Here is a 16,466-nt window from a genome sequence, read left to right on the forward strand (position 1 = left end):
AAGATTCAAATATTTTTCATAGATAATCTTGATCATAAACTCACAATTCATCGGATCTCGACAAACACACCGCAAAAAGAGTTACATCGAATAGATCTCCAAGACAATTGAGGAGAACTTTGTATTGAGATCCAAAGAGAGAAAAGAAGCCATCTAGCTAATAACTATAGACCCGAAGGTCTGAGGTAAACTACTCACACATCATCGGAGAGGCTATGGTGTTGATGTAGAAGCCCTCCGTGATCAATGCCCCCTCCGGCGGAGCGCCGGAAAAGGCCCCAAGATGGGATCTCATGGGTACAGAAGGTTGCGGCGGTGGAATTAGGTTTTCGTGGTGTTCCCTGATGGTTTGGGGGTACGTAGGTATATATAGGAGGAAGAAGTAGGTCGGTGGAGCTATGAGGGTCCCACGAGGGTGGAGGGCGCGCCCCCCTGCCTCGTGGCTTCCTCGTTGGTTGCTTGATGTCCACTCCAAGTCCTCTGGATCATGTTTGTTCCAAAAATCACGCTCCCGAAGGTTTCATTCCGTTTGGACTCCGTTTGATATTCTTTTTCTGTGAAACACTGAAATAGGAAAAAAACAGCAATTTGGGCTCGGCCTCTGGTTAATAGGTTAGTCCCAAAAATAATAAAAGTGTATAAATAAGCCTATTAAACATCCAAAACAGAATATATAATAGCATGAAACAATCAATAATTATAGATACGTTGGAGACGTATCAGCTTGCCATCATTGTCTTCCCTTTTCTCATAAGGACATTCCGCAACAAAGTGGCTCACATTGCCACAATTATAGCAAGTCCTCACTCGTTGCTTGACCTTTGCGCCACTTGAGTTGTTCTTTTTGAAGTTGGGCCTTGTGTTCTTCTTGCTCCAAAATTTCCTTGAAGCAAGAGCCATGTGTTCATGATAAGCATACTTTGTATCTTCGGGATTGCTCTCCTCTTTTTCCTATTCTTCCACACTAACCTTGGCCTTCAAGGCAAGGTTGGGCTTATTTGCTATTTGAGAGCGTAACACCACATTGTCGGCGGTCTTGTCCAAGATGCTCATAGCCACAAACTCATCCAGCACTTCACTTGAGGACAAGGTGTGGAAGTCCGGCCTTTGACGAATGACGGAGGACATGGCCTTGTGGTAAGGCATCATGGCCTTGAGGAATTTGCGCTTGATCCAATTGTCATATGTATCCTTGCTCCCATGATCTCGGAGTGAGACCGTGAGAGTATTTAATCTCCGATAAAGCTCACGAGGTTCTTCATCTTCTTTCATTGCAAACTCATCGGCTTCATCTTGCACCACTTCATAGTTGGAGCGTTGAATGCTTGCGCTTCCCCGGTAGAGAGACACAACATGGCGCCATGCATCCTTGGCCATGGTGAATGGTCGGAGGTGAGCCAGATCTTCGGGTGGAATTGCATCTTGGATGATGAAGAGAGCATTCTCATTGAATTGATTGTATGTGGCTTCTCTAGGGGTGAAGTTGCTTCGGTCATGCGGATAAAAACCTTCTTCAATGATTCTCCAAAGGTTAGTATTAACATGATTCAAATGACGCTTAAAGCGATAAACCCAATAATCAAAGTCCTCATTTTTTAGAATCTTAGGGGGAGGACCGGCATGATTCAAATGAGTGGAAGGAATCGGTCCACCATAAGTAAGTGGAGGTTACACATGGGCAAAGATGTCGTTGCCAATTTTACCACTAGAAGAAGGAACCTTTTCACTGGTAGCTTCCCCCTTGTCGGAGTTAGCATCTGTCACCTTGTTAGTGGGATCACCCACTTTCATCGGCGCGGTAGATAGTTTAAGCCCTTCTAAGAATTTGTTAAACATGCTTTCAACCTTGGTCGTCATGGAGGTTTTCAATGTGTCCAAAGCCACATTGAATTCCTCACGAGAGACCGCGGTTCCCCCATCGGCCGTAGAGGAAACCGGATTCACACCGAAGTGCTCCTCCACACCGTCTACGGTGTCAACCATACTCTTCGGACGGCAAAGTCCTTAATAAAGAGATGAGGCTATGATACCAATTGAAAGGATCGATAAAGTTGACTAGAGGGGGGTGAATAGGCAACTAACAATTTTTAGCTTTTCTTTACCAATTTAAACTTTGCATCAAAGTAGGTTGTGTAGATATGCAACTAGGTGAGCAACCTATATGATGCAACAAGAACAAGTGCACAAGCAAGCAAGGGATATAACACAAATAAGCTTGCACAAGTAAAGGCACGAGATAACCAAGAGTGGAGTCGGTGAAGACGAGGATGTGTTACCGAAGTTCCTTCCTTTTGAGGGGAAGTTCGTCTGGTGTGGAGGCACAATGCTCCCCAAGAAGCCACTAGGGCCACCGTATTCTCCTCACGCCCTCACACAATGCGAGATGCCGTGATTCCACTATTGGTGCCCTTGGAGGCGGCGACCGGACCTTTACAAACAAGGTTGGGGCTATCTCCACAACTTAATTGGAGGCTCCCAACGATACCACAAAGCTTCACCACAATGGAATATGGCTCCGTGGTGACCTCAACCGTCTAGGGTGCTCAAACACCCAAGAGTAACAAGATCCGCAAGGGATGAGTGGGGGGAATCAAATTTCTCTTGGTGGAAGTGTAGATCTAGGCCTTCTCAACCAATCCCTAGAGAATCAACAAGTTTGATTGGCTAGGGAGAGAGATCGGGCGAAAATGGAGCTTGGAGCAACAATGGAGCTTGGGGATGGAAGAGATAGTCAACTCGGAGAAGAAGACACCTCTTATATAGTGGAAGAACAAATCCAACCGTTATCCACCAACTCAGCCTGCGTAGCACGGTACTACCGCGCCGGGCACGCGGTACTACCGCCCGAGCAGCAGAAACCAGAACAGCCCAGATGAAATGAAGCAGAGGGCGGTAGGACCGCTGGCGTGGTACTACCGCTCCCCCTTGCAGTACTACCGCAAGGCGGGGATGGTCCAGATTTTGGGAAGGCACGGACATATAAAAATACATCTGTGGCAACTTCCGCTGAGTTGGGATCTATGCAAAAATCCGACACAGTAGTACCGCAAGCCAGGAGTGGTACTACCGCGCGGGGTGCGGATGTAAAAAATTACATCCGCTCCTACTGTCGTGCAAGCTGCTGAGCCTGGCCAGAGTGCACGGTACTACCGCGCACCAGGTGCGGTACTACCGCATAGGGCGCGGATGTAAAAAATTACATCCGCCCCTACTACCGCAATAGCAGCAGCGCCTGGCCTGAGGCCACAGTACTACCGCTCCAAGGAAGCGGTACTACCGTGGGCACTTGCGGTACTACCGCTTCTATGAGCAGTACTACCGCATGCCCCAGATCAGCAAACACGACATTTTGCATAGACAAGAAAAGACGGAGGATGCTCCAAAGTGCCAAAGGAAAGGCGGTGCAAAGGAGTAGACGTGTACGTGATGATTCCACCCAAACCTTTCCAAAGCGGATCCCCTCTTAATAGTACGGCTTTCCTACGATTCAAATCCACCGAAAAGAAACGTAGAGAAACGCCGTTTTCAATAGTCTTCGAGGGGCACCAAATCGTCTTGTGCCTAGTGATGAAATGTCTGAAATACTCAATGCACACGATTAGTCTGCAAAAACATTGTCATCAATCACCAAAACAATTAAGGGATAAATATGCCCTTACATGAATATGATTTGTGAGTAGTTACGTTTGTTCCTGAGGACATGAGAGAAGTCTTGCTGTAAGTATTCATGTGAATTTGGCATTCGTTCGATATTTTGATGAGATGTATGTTGTCTCTTCTCTAGTGGTGTCATGTGAACGTCGACTACATGACACTTCACCATTGTTTGGGCCTAGGGGAAGGCATTGGAAAGTAATAAGTGGATGATGGGTTGCTAGAGTGACAGAAGTTTAAACCCTAGTTTATGAGTTGCTTCGTAAGGGGCTGGTTTGGATCCATATGTTTTATGCTATGATTAGGTTTACCTTAATACTTCTTCTGTAGTTGCGGATGCTTACAAGAGGGGTTAATCATAAGTGGGATGCTTCTCCAAGGAAGGGCAGCACCCAAGCACCGGTCCACCCACATATCAAATTATCAAAGTACCGAACGTGAATCATATGAACATGATGAAAACTAGCTTGACGATAATTCCCATGTGTCCTCGGAAGCGTTTTCTTTTATATAAGAGTTTGTCCAGGCTTGTCCTTTGCTACAAAAAGGATTGGGCCATCTTGCTGCACCTTATTTACTTGGGACATTTACATCTATGCCCTTAACTCGAACCCACTACTCAGTTTTGCCCCTAATTTTTAGGTATGCTCAGTTTTGCCCCTCCGCCGTTAGTTTCACTTATAGAAATGCCCTTCTCTGCCGTTACCGTCCGGTCAAAGGTCTTTGACCGTCCTGAAAAAATAGCAAAAAAAATCAAAAAAATATGAAATTTGGTGGGATCGAAGATAGTCATGTCTGCAAGGCGCGTGCACATTTTCATGCCGTTCGGACACTCCGGGAGCTCGTGTCAAAGGAAAACATAAATTTTGTACGCATGCGAGCAGTAAATTCAAAAAAAAATAGAAAAAAATCAAAAAAATATGAAATTTCGTGGGACTCAAGATATTCAGGTGCGCAAGATGTGTGCACGTTTTTGTTGTGTTTGGACATTGTAGGAGCTCGTGGAGAAAAAAACAAATTTTAGCTCAAAAAAACTTTGAAAAAATGCACTATTTTGTTTTTTTTTCTCTAGAGCGCCCCGTATGTCATTTGATCACCAAAACTTGCAAGCACTTTGCGCACTCAAGCCTCTTTGACGCCAAATAAATTCAAATTTTTTTGAACTTTTTTGCTATTTTTTTCGAATTTACTGTTCATAGGCATAAATTATTTTTGTTTTCCTTTGCCACGAGCTCCCGGAGTGTCCAACCAACACAAAAATGTGCACGCGCCTTGCGGACATGACTATCTTCGATCCCACCAAATTTCATATTTTTTTGATTTTTTTTGCTATTTTTTTCTGGATGGTCAAAGTACTTTGACCGGACGGTAACGGCGCAAAAGGGCATTTCTATAAGTGACACTAACGGCGGAGGGGCAAAACTGAGCATACCTGAAAATTAGAGGCAAAACTGAGTAGTGGGTTCGAGTTAGGGGCAGAACTGGAATTGGCCCTATTTACTTTCATTACTTGTTACACGTTACAAATTACCTTATCACAAAACTATCTGTTATCGATAATTTCAGTGCTTGCAGAGAATACCTTACTGAAAACTGCTTATCATTTCTTTCTGCTCCTCGTTGGGTTCGACACTCTTACTTATCGAAAGGACTACAATAGATCCCCTATACTTGTGGGTCATCAGTTACTGAAACACAAACACAAAGGACCATGAACACCTAGAGTACCCTAAGACAACCATAACACAAGAAGATCTCCGGAGCTCCGTGTCATCATCCCTGGATCTTGAGAGAAGACCCCTGCAGTAGAAGGATCTGCAACCAGGCGCAAGCAGGTCATCATCTTCGACCACGGTACAATTGTCGCCGCGCTGCTTCCTCCTTTCTTGACACCAGCGCTGAGAGGGCATGGACATCAATCCAACACACCTGCAAGAGCCGTCGCCATCTTTGGCTTTGAGTACCGCGAAAAGTGTCCCTTTCAGAAGGAAGAAAAATTGAGTCATCCAACCGGTCCAGCACCGCGAAAAGTGTCCCTTCCGGAAGGAAGAAAACTCGAGTCATCCGACCGGTCCAGCACCGCGGCCAGGCCATCCGCTCGGACAAAGCAGGATCTCCCACCAGCATCGGCGCAAAGGAAGGAGAAGAACAGCAGCAGCAAATCATACCGACAAGAAAGAAGAAGGGTCTTCGTCTCTCTACATCCATCGCCCATCTGGGGACCCAAACGGCCAGTGCCAATGGACCTCCATCCACCATAGCCCGCGACCTCGACGAGATCCGGGCATCCCCCATCCCGCTGGCTCCTAGACGAAGGCAAAAGCCTCGCCTGACCACGGACGGAGCCCGGAGAAACTTATTCTGACGCGACACCACCGCAACGGCCTCGGCAGCGTCTCCCTCAACCCTAACCCTACCACACACCCACCAAGCGAACAGACCCGAGGTTTCCCCTCCCTCCCGCCGCCGTAGCGGCCGACAAAGAGAGAGGGAACCGGTGGCGCCACCGGCGGCGTGTAAGGGAACCCTCGTCGCCTCCCTAGATCGCCTCGTGCGATCCTACTTTTCCGGAGCGGAGCGGTCAGTTTTTTATGTAGCTACTACCATTTATTATGAAGGGATACCAGGAGATTTTCTTTGTTGATGTGTTTCAAAAAAATGTTAAATAAGCAGAGTCGAGGCGGGAGGGGCGTTGCGCGGAAGGACTACCCATCCCTAGGCCAAACGACACGTGTGAAGAGAAAGAAGTTCCAACCATGCAAGCCTGTCCTATTGACCAGAGTCAAGTAAGGGCATGTCCAACGCGGGGCTTAAACACAGGCGCCAGGGTCTAAATCCCGGTCAATTAGCGGTTGCTTTCTTTAATCCTGGTGCCGGGTGAAGCGTCGGCGCAAAAGTGTGCATCGAGCGCCAGGCACTTTTCCTTCCCGCTGTAAGCGCCCAGGCTGCTTGATTAGCCCATGTCGTTACCATCTGCCGTTGTAAGTCCAGGCGCTTAGATGACTTTTTAATTTTTAATCTTTAATTTTTCCTTCATTAGCGTCTATACAAGCGGCTCCCATTGGAGATGCCCTAATGATATTCAATTCATGTCGGTCAAGCTATTATTTCTTGACGACCAAGAAAGCTAATGTACAACTCGTTACAATTAACCAGAGAATTTCTTCGAACTTGATCACTTGAGCCCGAAATACTATAAACATCGAGTCGGCCTGCAACACCGCCGCCACTCATCCGGCCAAATTGCCGTCGACGCGTTCATCTCCTTGTTGAATCGCTGATGCGAACTCAACGACTCGCACGGCGCGGTGTGCGCACCTTTGCCGGCCAGCAATAGAAAGAAACGAAGGGCTGAGATCTACTCCACCCGCGGTGGAGCCACGGATTCCCAACTCACTGCCGAGTCGGTTTGGAACCGCCATACCCAGTTTCCGATCACGTACACAATAATAATCTGGTCAGAATAAACATCCATCAACGGAAGCGCGGATAAAGCGGCCGCACGTCTACCCCTCCGCTCGAAACCGACTTTGCTCTCGCGTGTGGCCGGGGAGGCGGCGGCGGCGTCGCGGCCGGGATCGACGAGAGTGCTGTGCGCCCGGCCGGCCTCGCCATGGCCAGCGAGGAGGGCCAGCTCAAGACGCGGGTGTCCGACCGTCTGATGGCGCTCGTGGGCTACTCCGAGGTCATGGTGGTGCGTCTGGTGCTCCGCCTCGCGCGGGACAGCGCCTCGCCGGCCGACCTCGCGGCGCGCCTCGTCGACCTCGCCGGCCTCCCCTCCTCCGCCGACACCGTCGCCTTCGCGGAGGACGTGCACGCCATGTTCCCCCGCAAGGGCTCCCGCGTCAGCGAGTACCGGAAGCAGGTGCAGGAGGCGGCGGCGTTCGCCAGGAAGCAGAGCGCCCTCAAGCTGCTCGACGATGAGGACGATGTCGCCAAAGACGCCGGCGCCACCGCCACCGCGTCGTCCTCTAACAACAGCGGCAGGAAGCGTTTCAGGCAGAAGGCCGCGAGCCAAGGGGATGACGACGGCGAGGAGGAGGCGAGTGTAGTGCGCGATTCAGGGCGGAAAGTGCGAGCGCGGCGTGGACCGGCGGAAGACGGCGGCGACTCTGGTGGGGAGGAACTACAGGAGATGGACCGTGACCAGATCGAGAAGGCTCAGCTCGACCGGCACATCAGAGAACGCGACGCGGCCAGCACTAGGAAACTGAAGGACCGGAAGCCGTCCAAGCGAGAACAGGGCGAGCTCGCCCGGCGGTCCGAAGCCATGGACAGGGGCGACACCTCGGAGCTCAGGACGGCCTCGCGGCACGCGTACCTGGAGAAGCGGAAGAAGATGAAGGTGGAGGAGATGCGAGACGAGATCATCGACAACGAGCTCATCTTCGACGGCGTCAAGATGACCAACGCCGAAGAGGAGGAATTCAGGCGCAGGAAGGAAATCTACGAGCTTGTCAAGGACCGCGTCGGAAAGGACGCCGACGCCGGCGACTACTACAGGATGCCAGAGGCATACGACGCCGCAGAAAACGTGGATCAGGCCAAGCGGTTCGCCGTTCCGAGGCAGCGGTACCATGACCCCGAGGCGTCGGCGGCGAGAGACGGCAAGAGGAGCAGTTTCTTCTCGGAGCAGGAGGCCTGGGAAGAGCAGCAGATAAGGAAGTCTCGGCTGCACTTTGGATCAGGTGATGGTGGCCGGGCCGGCGGCGGCTACGAGCTCGTCTTGGAAGACGTGGTCGACTTCGTCAAGTCGACGGTGCAGTCCGGCGCCGAGCCGGACGGCGAGATGGACGAACTGGCCGAGGCCGTCGACGCCAAGGTCAAGTTACAGCGGGAGCTGCAGGACGAGCGGAAGAACCTACCCGTGTACAAGTTCAAGGACGATCTGCTCAAGGCCATCGAGAAGTACCAGGTGCTGATCATCGTCGGAGAGACCGGCTCCGGCAAGACCACGCAGATACCGCAGTACCTCCACGAGGCTGGGTACACGGCCAAGGGGAAGAAGATCGCGTGCACGCAGCCGCGGCGCGTGGCGGCCATGAGCGTGGCGGCGAGGGTGGCGCAGGAGCTGGGCGTCAAGCTCGGGCACGAGGTCGGCTACTCCATCAGGTTCGAGGACTGCACCTCGGACAAGACGGTGATCAAGTACATGACGGACGGGATGCTCCTGCGCGAGTTCCTCGGCGAGCCGGACCTGGCGAGCTACAGCGTGGTGATCGTGGACGAGGCGCACGAGCGCACGCTCTCCACCGACGTCCTCTTCGGCCTGGTAAAGGACATCGCGCGCTTCCGGCCGGACGTGAAGCTGCTCATCTCCAGCGCGACGCTCAACGCCGAGAGGTTCAGCGACTTCTTCGACGAGGCCCCCATCTTCAAGATCCCCGGGAGGCGGTACAAGGTGGACATCCACTACACCACGGCGCCGGAGGCGGACTACATCGCCGCCGCCGTCGTCACGGTCCTGCAGCTGCACGTCAAGCAGCCCGCCGGCGACATCCTGCTGTTCCTCACGGGGCAGGAGGAGATCGAGACGGTGGAAGAGCTGCTGAAGCAGAAGATGAGGACGGTCGGCAGCAAGATTGCGGAGCTGGTGATCTGCCCGATCTACGCGAACCTGCCCACCGAGCTCCAGGCCAAGATCTTCGAGCCGACGCCGGAGGGCGCCCGCAAGGTGGTTCTGGCGACCAACATCGCCGAGACGTCGCTGACCATCGACGGGATCAAGTACGTGATCGACCCGGGCTTCTGCAAGCTCAAGTCGTACAACCCGCGCACGGGCATGGAGTCGCTGCGCGTGGAGCCCATCTCCAAGGCGTCGGCGGACCAGCGCGCCGGCCGGTCGGGGCGCACGGGCCCGGGCAAGTGCTTCCGCCTCTTCACGGAGTACAACTTCAGGCATGACCTGGACGACGACACGGTCCCGGAGATCCAGAGGAGCAACCTGGCCAACGTGGTGCTGCGGCTCAAGGCGCTGGGCATCAACGACCTGGTGGGCTTCGACTTCATGGACCCGCCGGCGTCGGAGGCGCTGCTCAAGGCCCTGGAGGAGCTCTTCGCCCTCGGCGCGCTCAACAGCCGCGGCGAGCTCACCAAGACCGGGAGGCGGATGGCGGAGTTCCCCCTGGACCCCATGCTCTCCAAGGCCATCGTGGCGTCGGAGAAGTACGGGTGCTCCGAGGAGGTGGTGACCATCGCGGCCATGCTGTCGGCCGGCAACGCCGTCTTCTACCGGCCCAAGGACAAGCTGGTGCTCGCCGACACGGCGCGGCAGGCCTTCCACGCGGGCAACGTCGGCGACCATGTGGCGCTGCTCAACGTGTACAGCGCGTGGAGGGAGTCGGGCTACTCGTCGCAGTGGTGCCGCGAGAACTTCGTGCAGCCGCGCACCATGAAGCGCGCGCGGGACGTGCGGGACCAGCTGGAGGCGCTGCTGGAGCGGGTGGAGATCGAGCACTGCTCCGGCGCCGGCGACCTCGACGGGATAAGGAAGGCGGTCACGGCGGGATACTTCCGCAACGCCGCGCGGCGGCAGAAGGACGGGTCGTACCGTGCCGTCAAGAGCCGGCAGACGGTGTTCGTGCACCCGAGCTCCGGGATGGCGGATGTGCCGCCGGCGTGGGTGGTGTACCACGAGCTGGTGCTGACCAGCAAGGAGTACATGCGGCAGGTGACGGAGCTCAAGCCGGAGTGGCTGCTGGAGATCGCGCCGCACTATTACCAGCGCAAGGACATCGACGGGCACCAGCCGAAGAAGACGGGCAAGGACAAAGGTCCAGCGGCGAGGCAAACCTGAACCTCGACAATATTTCGACCTATTAATCCTGGAATTCAAATTTGTGTATAAAGATTATTCTTTTTACTCTACTTGTTTGTGTAAGATAAAAAATCCAGTGACGACGCACTACTACATTCTCTCCATTTCAAATTAATTGAAGTATGTCCCCAAATAAGCTTCTTTTAAGTGTATAAACAAATTCTAATCATGAAACTAATATATTTTATGATGAATCTAATGAAACTAATTTAGTAGGACCAAGCTAAAACTTTAAATTAGCTTATCATATCAAGCCCAGCAAAAGGCACATCAGTTAAATTAAACTTGAAATACAAGTATCAGCGCATAGGTTTCCACTTATCATGGGCAATTCCTACATGCCATGGCCTTCTTGAAAAGGAAAAAGAAATCTACATGACATGGTATTGTTGAGATGCTACATACTATTGCCAGTTTCCATACTGCTGCTGCTGGTTTCGAGAGCCAGCTTGTGGGGGATAATTTGGCCCCCGGCCTGGGCCGCCGCCAGGACCATAAGGACCGGCTTGTGGAAAGTTTGGAGCACCACCATAGCCACCGCTGCTGCCGCCACCCCTTGGGCCACCGCCAGGGTACGGAGGAGGCCCTCGACCTTGTTGAGGGGGGTAAGGGCCACTCCCATAGCCGCCACCTTGCCCTCCACGGTTCGGATACCCTCCACCACCTTGGTTCCCGCCCGGTGGGTACCTGTTTGGCCCTCCTGGCCCTCGGGGCTTTCCATAGTGATGATTTGACCCAGATGCCATTGGTGGATGCGGGTTGTTGGTAGGCTGGGCTGGCCTTATTTGATGGCCTGATTGCTGGATTGGGGGCAAACGGGCATGAGGAGGCTGAGGATGATGCGTCTTTTGCCGCTTTGCAGCAGCATCATCAGCTTGCCGCTGCTGTTGACGTCTTTTCTTTGTCTGATATTCATGTGAAGCCTCATACTTTGGCAAGCTGCATCAGCAAACACAAAAGGAAATGGACATCAATTAATTAATCATAGTGGGGTATGTCTTAATAGAACTTAGGATGATTATGGCAAGCCACGAGTCAGGGAACGGAAAAGGCCTACGAGCATCACCTTTTAGGATCACATGGTAGGGGATCAGTCCAGAAATATTCAGAGTCAAGAGCTTCATTTGCAGATATCCTCTGGAGAGTGCAAGTCATGTCAAATTATGGTTGAATAATAAAAAGAATTGGCAGTTACGAAAACATGAACAAAAAAGCCAGGCTCACAAACACTTCGCATATCAAAGCATATAAACGTAAGCAAACAAGAAGCAACTATACCTTTGACGGGTCCAATGTTAACATCCTCTCCAGCAGATCCAGAGCATGAAAATCAAAACTAGAACCACACATGGTAAGCAAACACTCTTCCGAAAGGGCAACTGAGCAAGCTTCAAGTACAAAAGATGAAAAGAGAAGTACGAGTATAATACATAGTACTTACTGTTTAAAAGCATCCTTAACATGCCTCTTCAATTGGCGGGGAGGCTTCAAATTATTATACCATGGCATTTTTGTCACACCCGGCCAAATCAATTCGTCAGGGGTACCACAAAGCTCGAATATTTTGGTCAGTTGGTCTGGCTGCACAAAATATCAGAGACAAGCGGATTACTCGTGATTGCAGTAGACTACAAGTTCAAGCTTGGAACAAATACACTTTAGTGCTAGGTGATTCCAGATACTGACTGGAAGTGCCTCAAAGTAAAGAACTGCTGGGCTAGACAGGGAGCAACTATATTTTTATAACCACGAAGAGAACCACGCACATTTTGAAGAAATTAAGAGTAAAGATGAATGAGGACAGAGGAGTTAATTTCAGGTTTCTCTTGCAAAGTAGAGAAGCATTCCCTAACTTCCAAAACATCTACAACGAGATTGGTGCACTTCTTTTTTCACATAACAGGGCTACTACAAGAATGGAATTTGTTTCCCTACTGTAACCAACTTTAAATGTATAGCTAAAGATTATTTGTAGATATGGAGAATTTTGTAAGAGTGTTCGAACTAACAAGAGCAACATTTTCACATAACAGGAGTACAAACATAGTAGGATGTGTTTTTCCTTCCATAACCAAGTTGAAATGTCTAGCTTCACATGGCTAGATATTCCCTAAGTACGATTTGTTGTAGGATATATATCCAACAGTGTACAGTCTATAGGAGATATTCCCCGAGTAGTAGAAAAATAGTAGGATGTGTTGCCGTCAGATAGATATGGATAATTTTGCAACATTGTACAATCTCTAGTTTTCCCCAGGTGTGTTACACATGGCTGCTAGTTTATCTTTACCTAGATGCTCTAGCTTCACATCATGACATATATTCTCCAAGTAGTACAAAAATAGTAGGATGTGTTGCCGTCATAGTTAAAAAAGGCGCGCCTAAGCGAGCGCTTAAGCGCACCTGGGCTCTAGGCGTTGGCAAAACGCATTGTGCATAACTACGCTTAATCTGTGCATAACTGCGCATAAGTATGCGCTTTGGTCAGTAAAGCGCAAGGCGGTGGCAAAACGCACAATTAACGCCTAGCGCTTTTTTGAACTACTTGCCGTCAGATAGATATGGATAAGCTTGCAACATTGTACAATCTCTAGTACTCCCCAGGTGTGTTACACATGCAAATGGCTGCTAGTTTCTCTTTACCTCAATGCTCCAGCTTCACATTATGATATATATTCCCAGTCTTTCATAATTATAAAAAATGATTCTTACACTATTTAGGTTTGAGAACTAAATGAATTGAAGATATTCAATTGATAATAAGTATATTCCAAGTCTCTCCATAGTCATATTTAATGGATAATAAATTAAAGATATTCCAAGTCTCTTCATAGTCATAACATTAAGTATTTGACAGCTAATAGGAATTATGATAATAACAAAACTCATCACATCAAATAAGCAATTGATAAAAATAATCTGTCCAACACCATTAGAAACCATACCTCATTCTTTCCAGGCAGTATTGGCTTTCCATTGAGAAGCTCTGCAAAAATACAACCCACCGACCACATGTCCACCGCTGGCCCATATTTTGTGCTTCCTAGCAGCAACTCTGGAGGTCTGAAATCATTAACCCAACAAAAGAGTCAGCAAGATCCAATTACAAACACTGCACTAGATAACTTGCAAGCCGAAAGGATAACACTGCAATACCTGTACCACAGAGTGATCACACGGTTAGTGAGGTTTGCGTTATGATCACTCGAAAATGATCTTGCTAGGCCAAAATCAGCCAGTTTTAAGTTACCCTCATTGTCTATCAAGAGGTTAGATCCTGCAGGAGTAAATTTTGATACATGGTTAGCATAAAAACAACAAAGTCACTGTCACAACATAACATCCAAATTCATGCAAATTGTCTGCCATAGATACCTTTAATATCACGATGCAGAACTTGATTGATATGGCAATAGTGAAGGCCCGTGAGGAGTTGCTTCATGTAGCACTGGTACATGACATTATGTCAGGAACCACACTTGTACTAGCAACCAGTACCATCATCATACACTTATGGATGGTTTTACCTTAATCTGTGGAATGGTGAAGCGCATCCCAGGCTTATCAGCCAACCCAGTCAAGTCATGGTCCATGTACTCAAAGACCATGTAAATGCTCCCTTTGTACTTGTTGCCATCGACTATGGAACAACAACACGACAGGTCAAATGGCAAAACTAGGCAACGGACCATTCATTTTAGTTTTTTGAGAGAAGAAGAATCAGAAACACTAATATCGTTCTTAGAAGAGAACCATACTTTGCTTCCCCTGCTCGTCTCTGTCCGGCCCTGCAAGAATCAATCCAATCCATTAGTCCTCTGGACGCAGGCAGTTAACAACCAAACATGATGTCCTTCTGATTCGTGGGATGATTAGTCGAACCTGGGGATGTGACGATCTCCTTGAGCTGGATGACGTTCTGGTGGTGCAGCTTCTTGAGGATTTTGATCTCGCGGATGGCCGTGATAGGGAACTGCGCCGAATCAAGAATAGAAAGCCTCAGAGCCAAGAACATCATTTAGGGAAGGAAAAAAAAGGAAGACGCGGCGGGATACTTACGCCCTCGCGCTCGTTGTCCATGCGGATCTTCTTGAGCGCGACAATCTCCTTGGTCTCCGTCTCCTTGGCCATGAACACTTGCCTGGCAACAACAAAGACGAGGCAGCCGAATCAGACCGACGGATATGCGTTTCGCGGGATTGGGGGATTGGGATTGAGGGGTCGATAGGCGCGTACCCGTATGTGCCCTCGCCGATCTGCTCGAGCTTCTCGAAGCAGTCGACGCCGCGGGAGCCCCACGACGGGTAGTCGTCGAGGTTGAGCTGCCCCGGCGCCGCCGTCGCCATGGCTTGCGGCGCTTTCCCCTCGCGGCGAGTTAGGGTTTAGGGGACGCGACGCGAGGATTGGGTTGGTGGGGGCGTGGGAAAGGAAAGGAACGGGGCCGAAGAAGCCTGAACAAGTCGAGTCGGGTTGGTTGTCATAAGCTTCAATCGTGTCCGTCCGTTCTCCGGGTAGTCGTGTGATGAGATTGAACACGTGCGTGTTTCGGTGTTTCTATCTCTTTTCCCCCCTTTTTTTCCGATTATGGGGTATTAGATAGGAAAAAGGCAGAATAATCGACACATTTTCTAAAAAAATAAAGTGCAACATTACAATCATGTCAAATTTTAAATTTAAGCTCTTTTTTTTACTGTGGACCTATGAAAAACAAACTCAACGTCATTTTTTATAATAAACATGGGAATTTGAAGAAACACAACAATAAAATGGCATTGCCATCTTTGATGTTTACGACATTGCATGTGTGTTTGAGGGATTCTTTGTATTGTACGATTTTCTTGTATGATGTGCTTCCTTCACAAAGGTTCAAATTTGATTAGGGTAGAAACTTGGGTTTGAGGTTGTGCTAGAAATTTGCACTGCTAGCGGGTAGAGGTGCGGCGAAAGAACCCGTCCAGATGCTTGTTGTTGTTTTGGCAAGAAAAAAGCAATTTTGTAAAATGTCACATGATCAAACTTTAATTAGCTCTTTGCCGAGCTTACTGTATATCAACTGGTGGTCTCAGCACATGTCATGGTAAATATGAAAAGAAAGTTTATCTTTCGGTAGAAGTAGTCACTTCTTATCTAAGGTCTGAAACAACTCTAAACATCTAAAAACAATAGAAAAATTGTCCCAGCAATTTTAAAATCCTTATAGACAATGGAAAGTAAGCACTGCCTAGTAGCGAACAATTACCATATGTCGTTTCATTTTACATCACGGGCTTGTTTCTTTTTCAATGAAAGTAGAATTAGGGGCACTGCCCTGAAGATCATTCTTTTTACATCATGGTCCTTTGAAAGGCCGGTGCAACCATTGTTTTTCTCAAATGTGCAGAGCATGCGCACTATATATTAAAGAAGGGAAAGGGGGAGAGGCCCTCCACGTTGGGTGTTACATGAAGTTACATTACATGAAACCCAACTACACCGCAAAGGTAAAAAACTACACTTCTACTCTCTCATACTCTCCCCACCTAGCCACAGCCCTAAAGAGAGTTTCCATGTCTCCCTTTATAAGTCCCGCATCCTTCCAAGCCCTACCTTCCTTCTCAATGGTTTGCAACAAGACTCGCAAGGATGGTGTGGCTCCATAAAAAACGATGGCGTTCCAGTGCTTCCATAGCTCCCATAGGACAAGGAGGATGGTCGTCCTCATTTTCTTCATGCTCTGGCTCGTGCCGTTCTTCTCCGCATACCACTCCACCAATGTTGTTTCGCTTGTCGGTACCCAATCTGGCTTGTCCAGAGCCACACAGACAACAGTCCAAAAGCTCCCTAGCCATGATGCAGTTCAGCAGAATATGCCTAATGGTCTCCTCATGCTGGGCGCATAAAGGGCAAGCGTCATGGTGATCAAGGCCATGTCGGGCCAGCCGGTCCGCCGTCCAGCATCTACCTTGAATTGCAAGCCAGGTGAAGAAGCGACGGCGTAGCGGTGCCCTTGATGACC

At 49.6% G+C, this 16,466-nt stretch overlaps 2 protein-coding genes across 2 annotated transcripts; one reads left to right on the forward strand and one right to left on the reverse strand.

Moving 5' to 3' along the window:
- Positions 1–7,104: 7,104 nt before the first annotated feature.
- On the forward strand, positions 7,105–10,561 carry LOC125516280 (pre-mRNA-splicing factor ATP-dependent RNA helicase DEAH1-like). Its single transcript, XM_048681759.1, has one exon. The coding sequence runs from the start codon at positions 7,268–7,270 to the stop codon at positions 10,448–10,450; it is 3,183 nt and encodes a 1,060-aa protein (XP_048537716.1). The 5' UTR covers positions 7,105–7,267; the 3' UTR covers positions 10,451–10,561.
- A 134-nt stretch (positions 10,562–10,695) lies between these two features.
- LOC125516288 (cyclin-dependent kinase C-2-like) lies at positions 10,696–14,933 on the reverse strand. Its single transcript, XM_048681772.1, has 12 exons — positions 14,708–14,933; positions 14,531–14,612; positions 14,354–14,444; positions 14,230–14,259; positions 13,999–14,111; positions 13,847–13,919; positions 13,628–13,748; positions 13,417–13,534; positions 11,913–12,052; positions 11,750–11,807; positions 11,538–11,608; positions 10,696–11,410 (listed from the first exon to the last, which is right to left on the reverse strand). The coding sequence occupies exons 1-12, from the start codon at positions 14,815–14,817 to the stop codon at positions 10,876–10,878; spliced, it is 1,542 nt and encodes a 513-aa protein (XP_048537729.1). The 5' UTR covers positions 14,818–14,933; the 3' UTR covers positions 10,696–10,875.
- Positions 14,934–16,466: the final 1,533 nt, after the last annotated feature.

This window comes from Triticum urartu, chromosome 1 (genome assembly GCF_003073215.2).
Source record: "Triticum urartu cultivar G1812 chromosome 1, Tu2.1, whole genome shotgun sequence".
Classification (NCBI taxonomy): domain Eukaryota; kingdom Viridiplantae; phylum Streptophyta; class Magnoliopsida; order Poales; family Poaceae; genus Triticum; species Triticum urartu.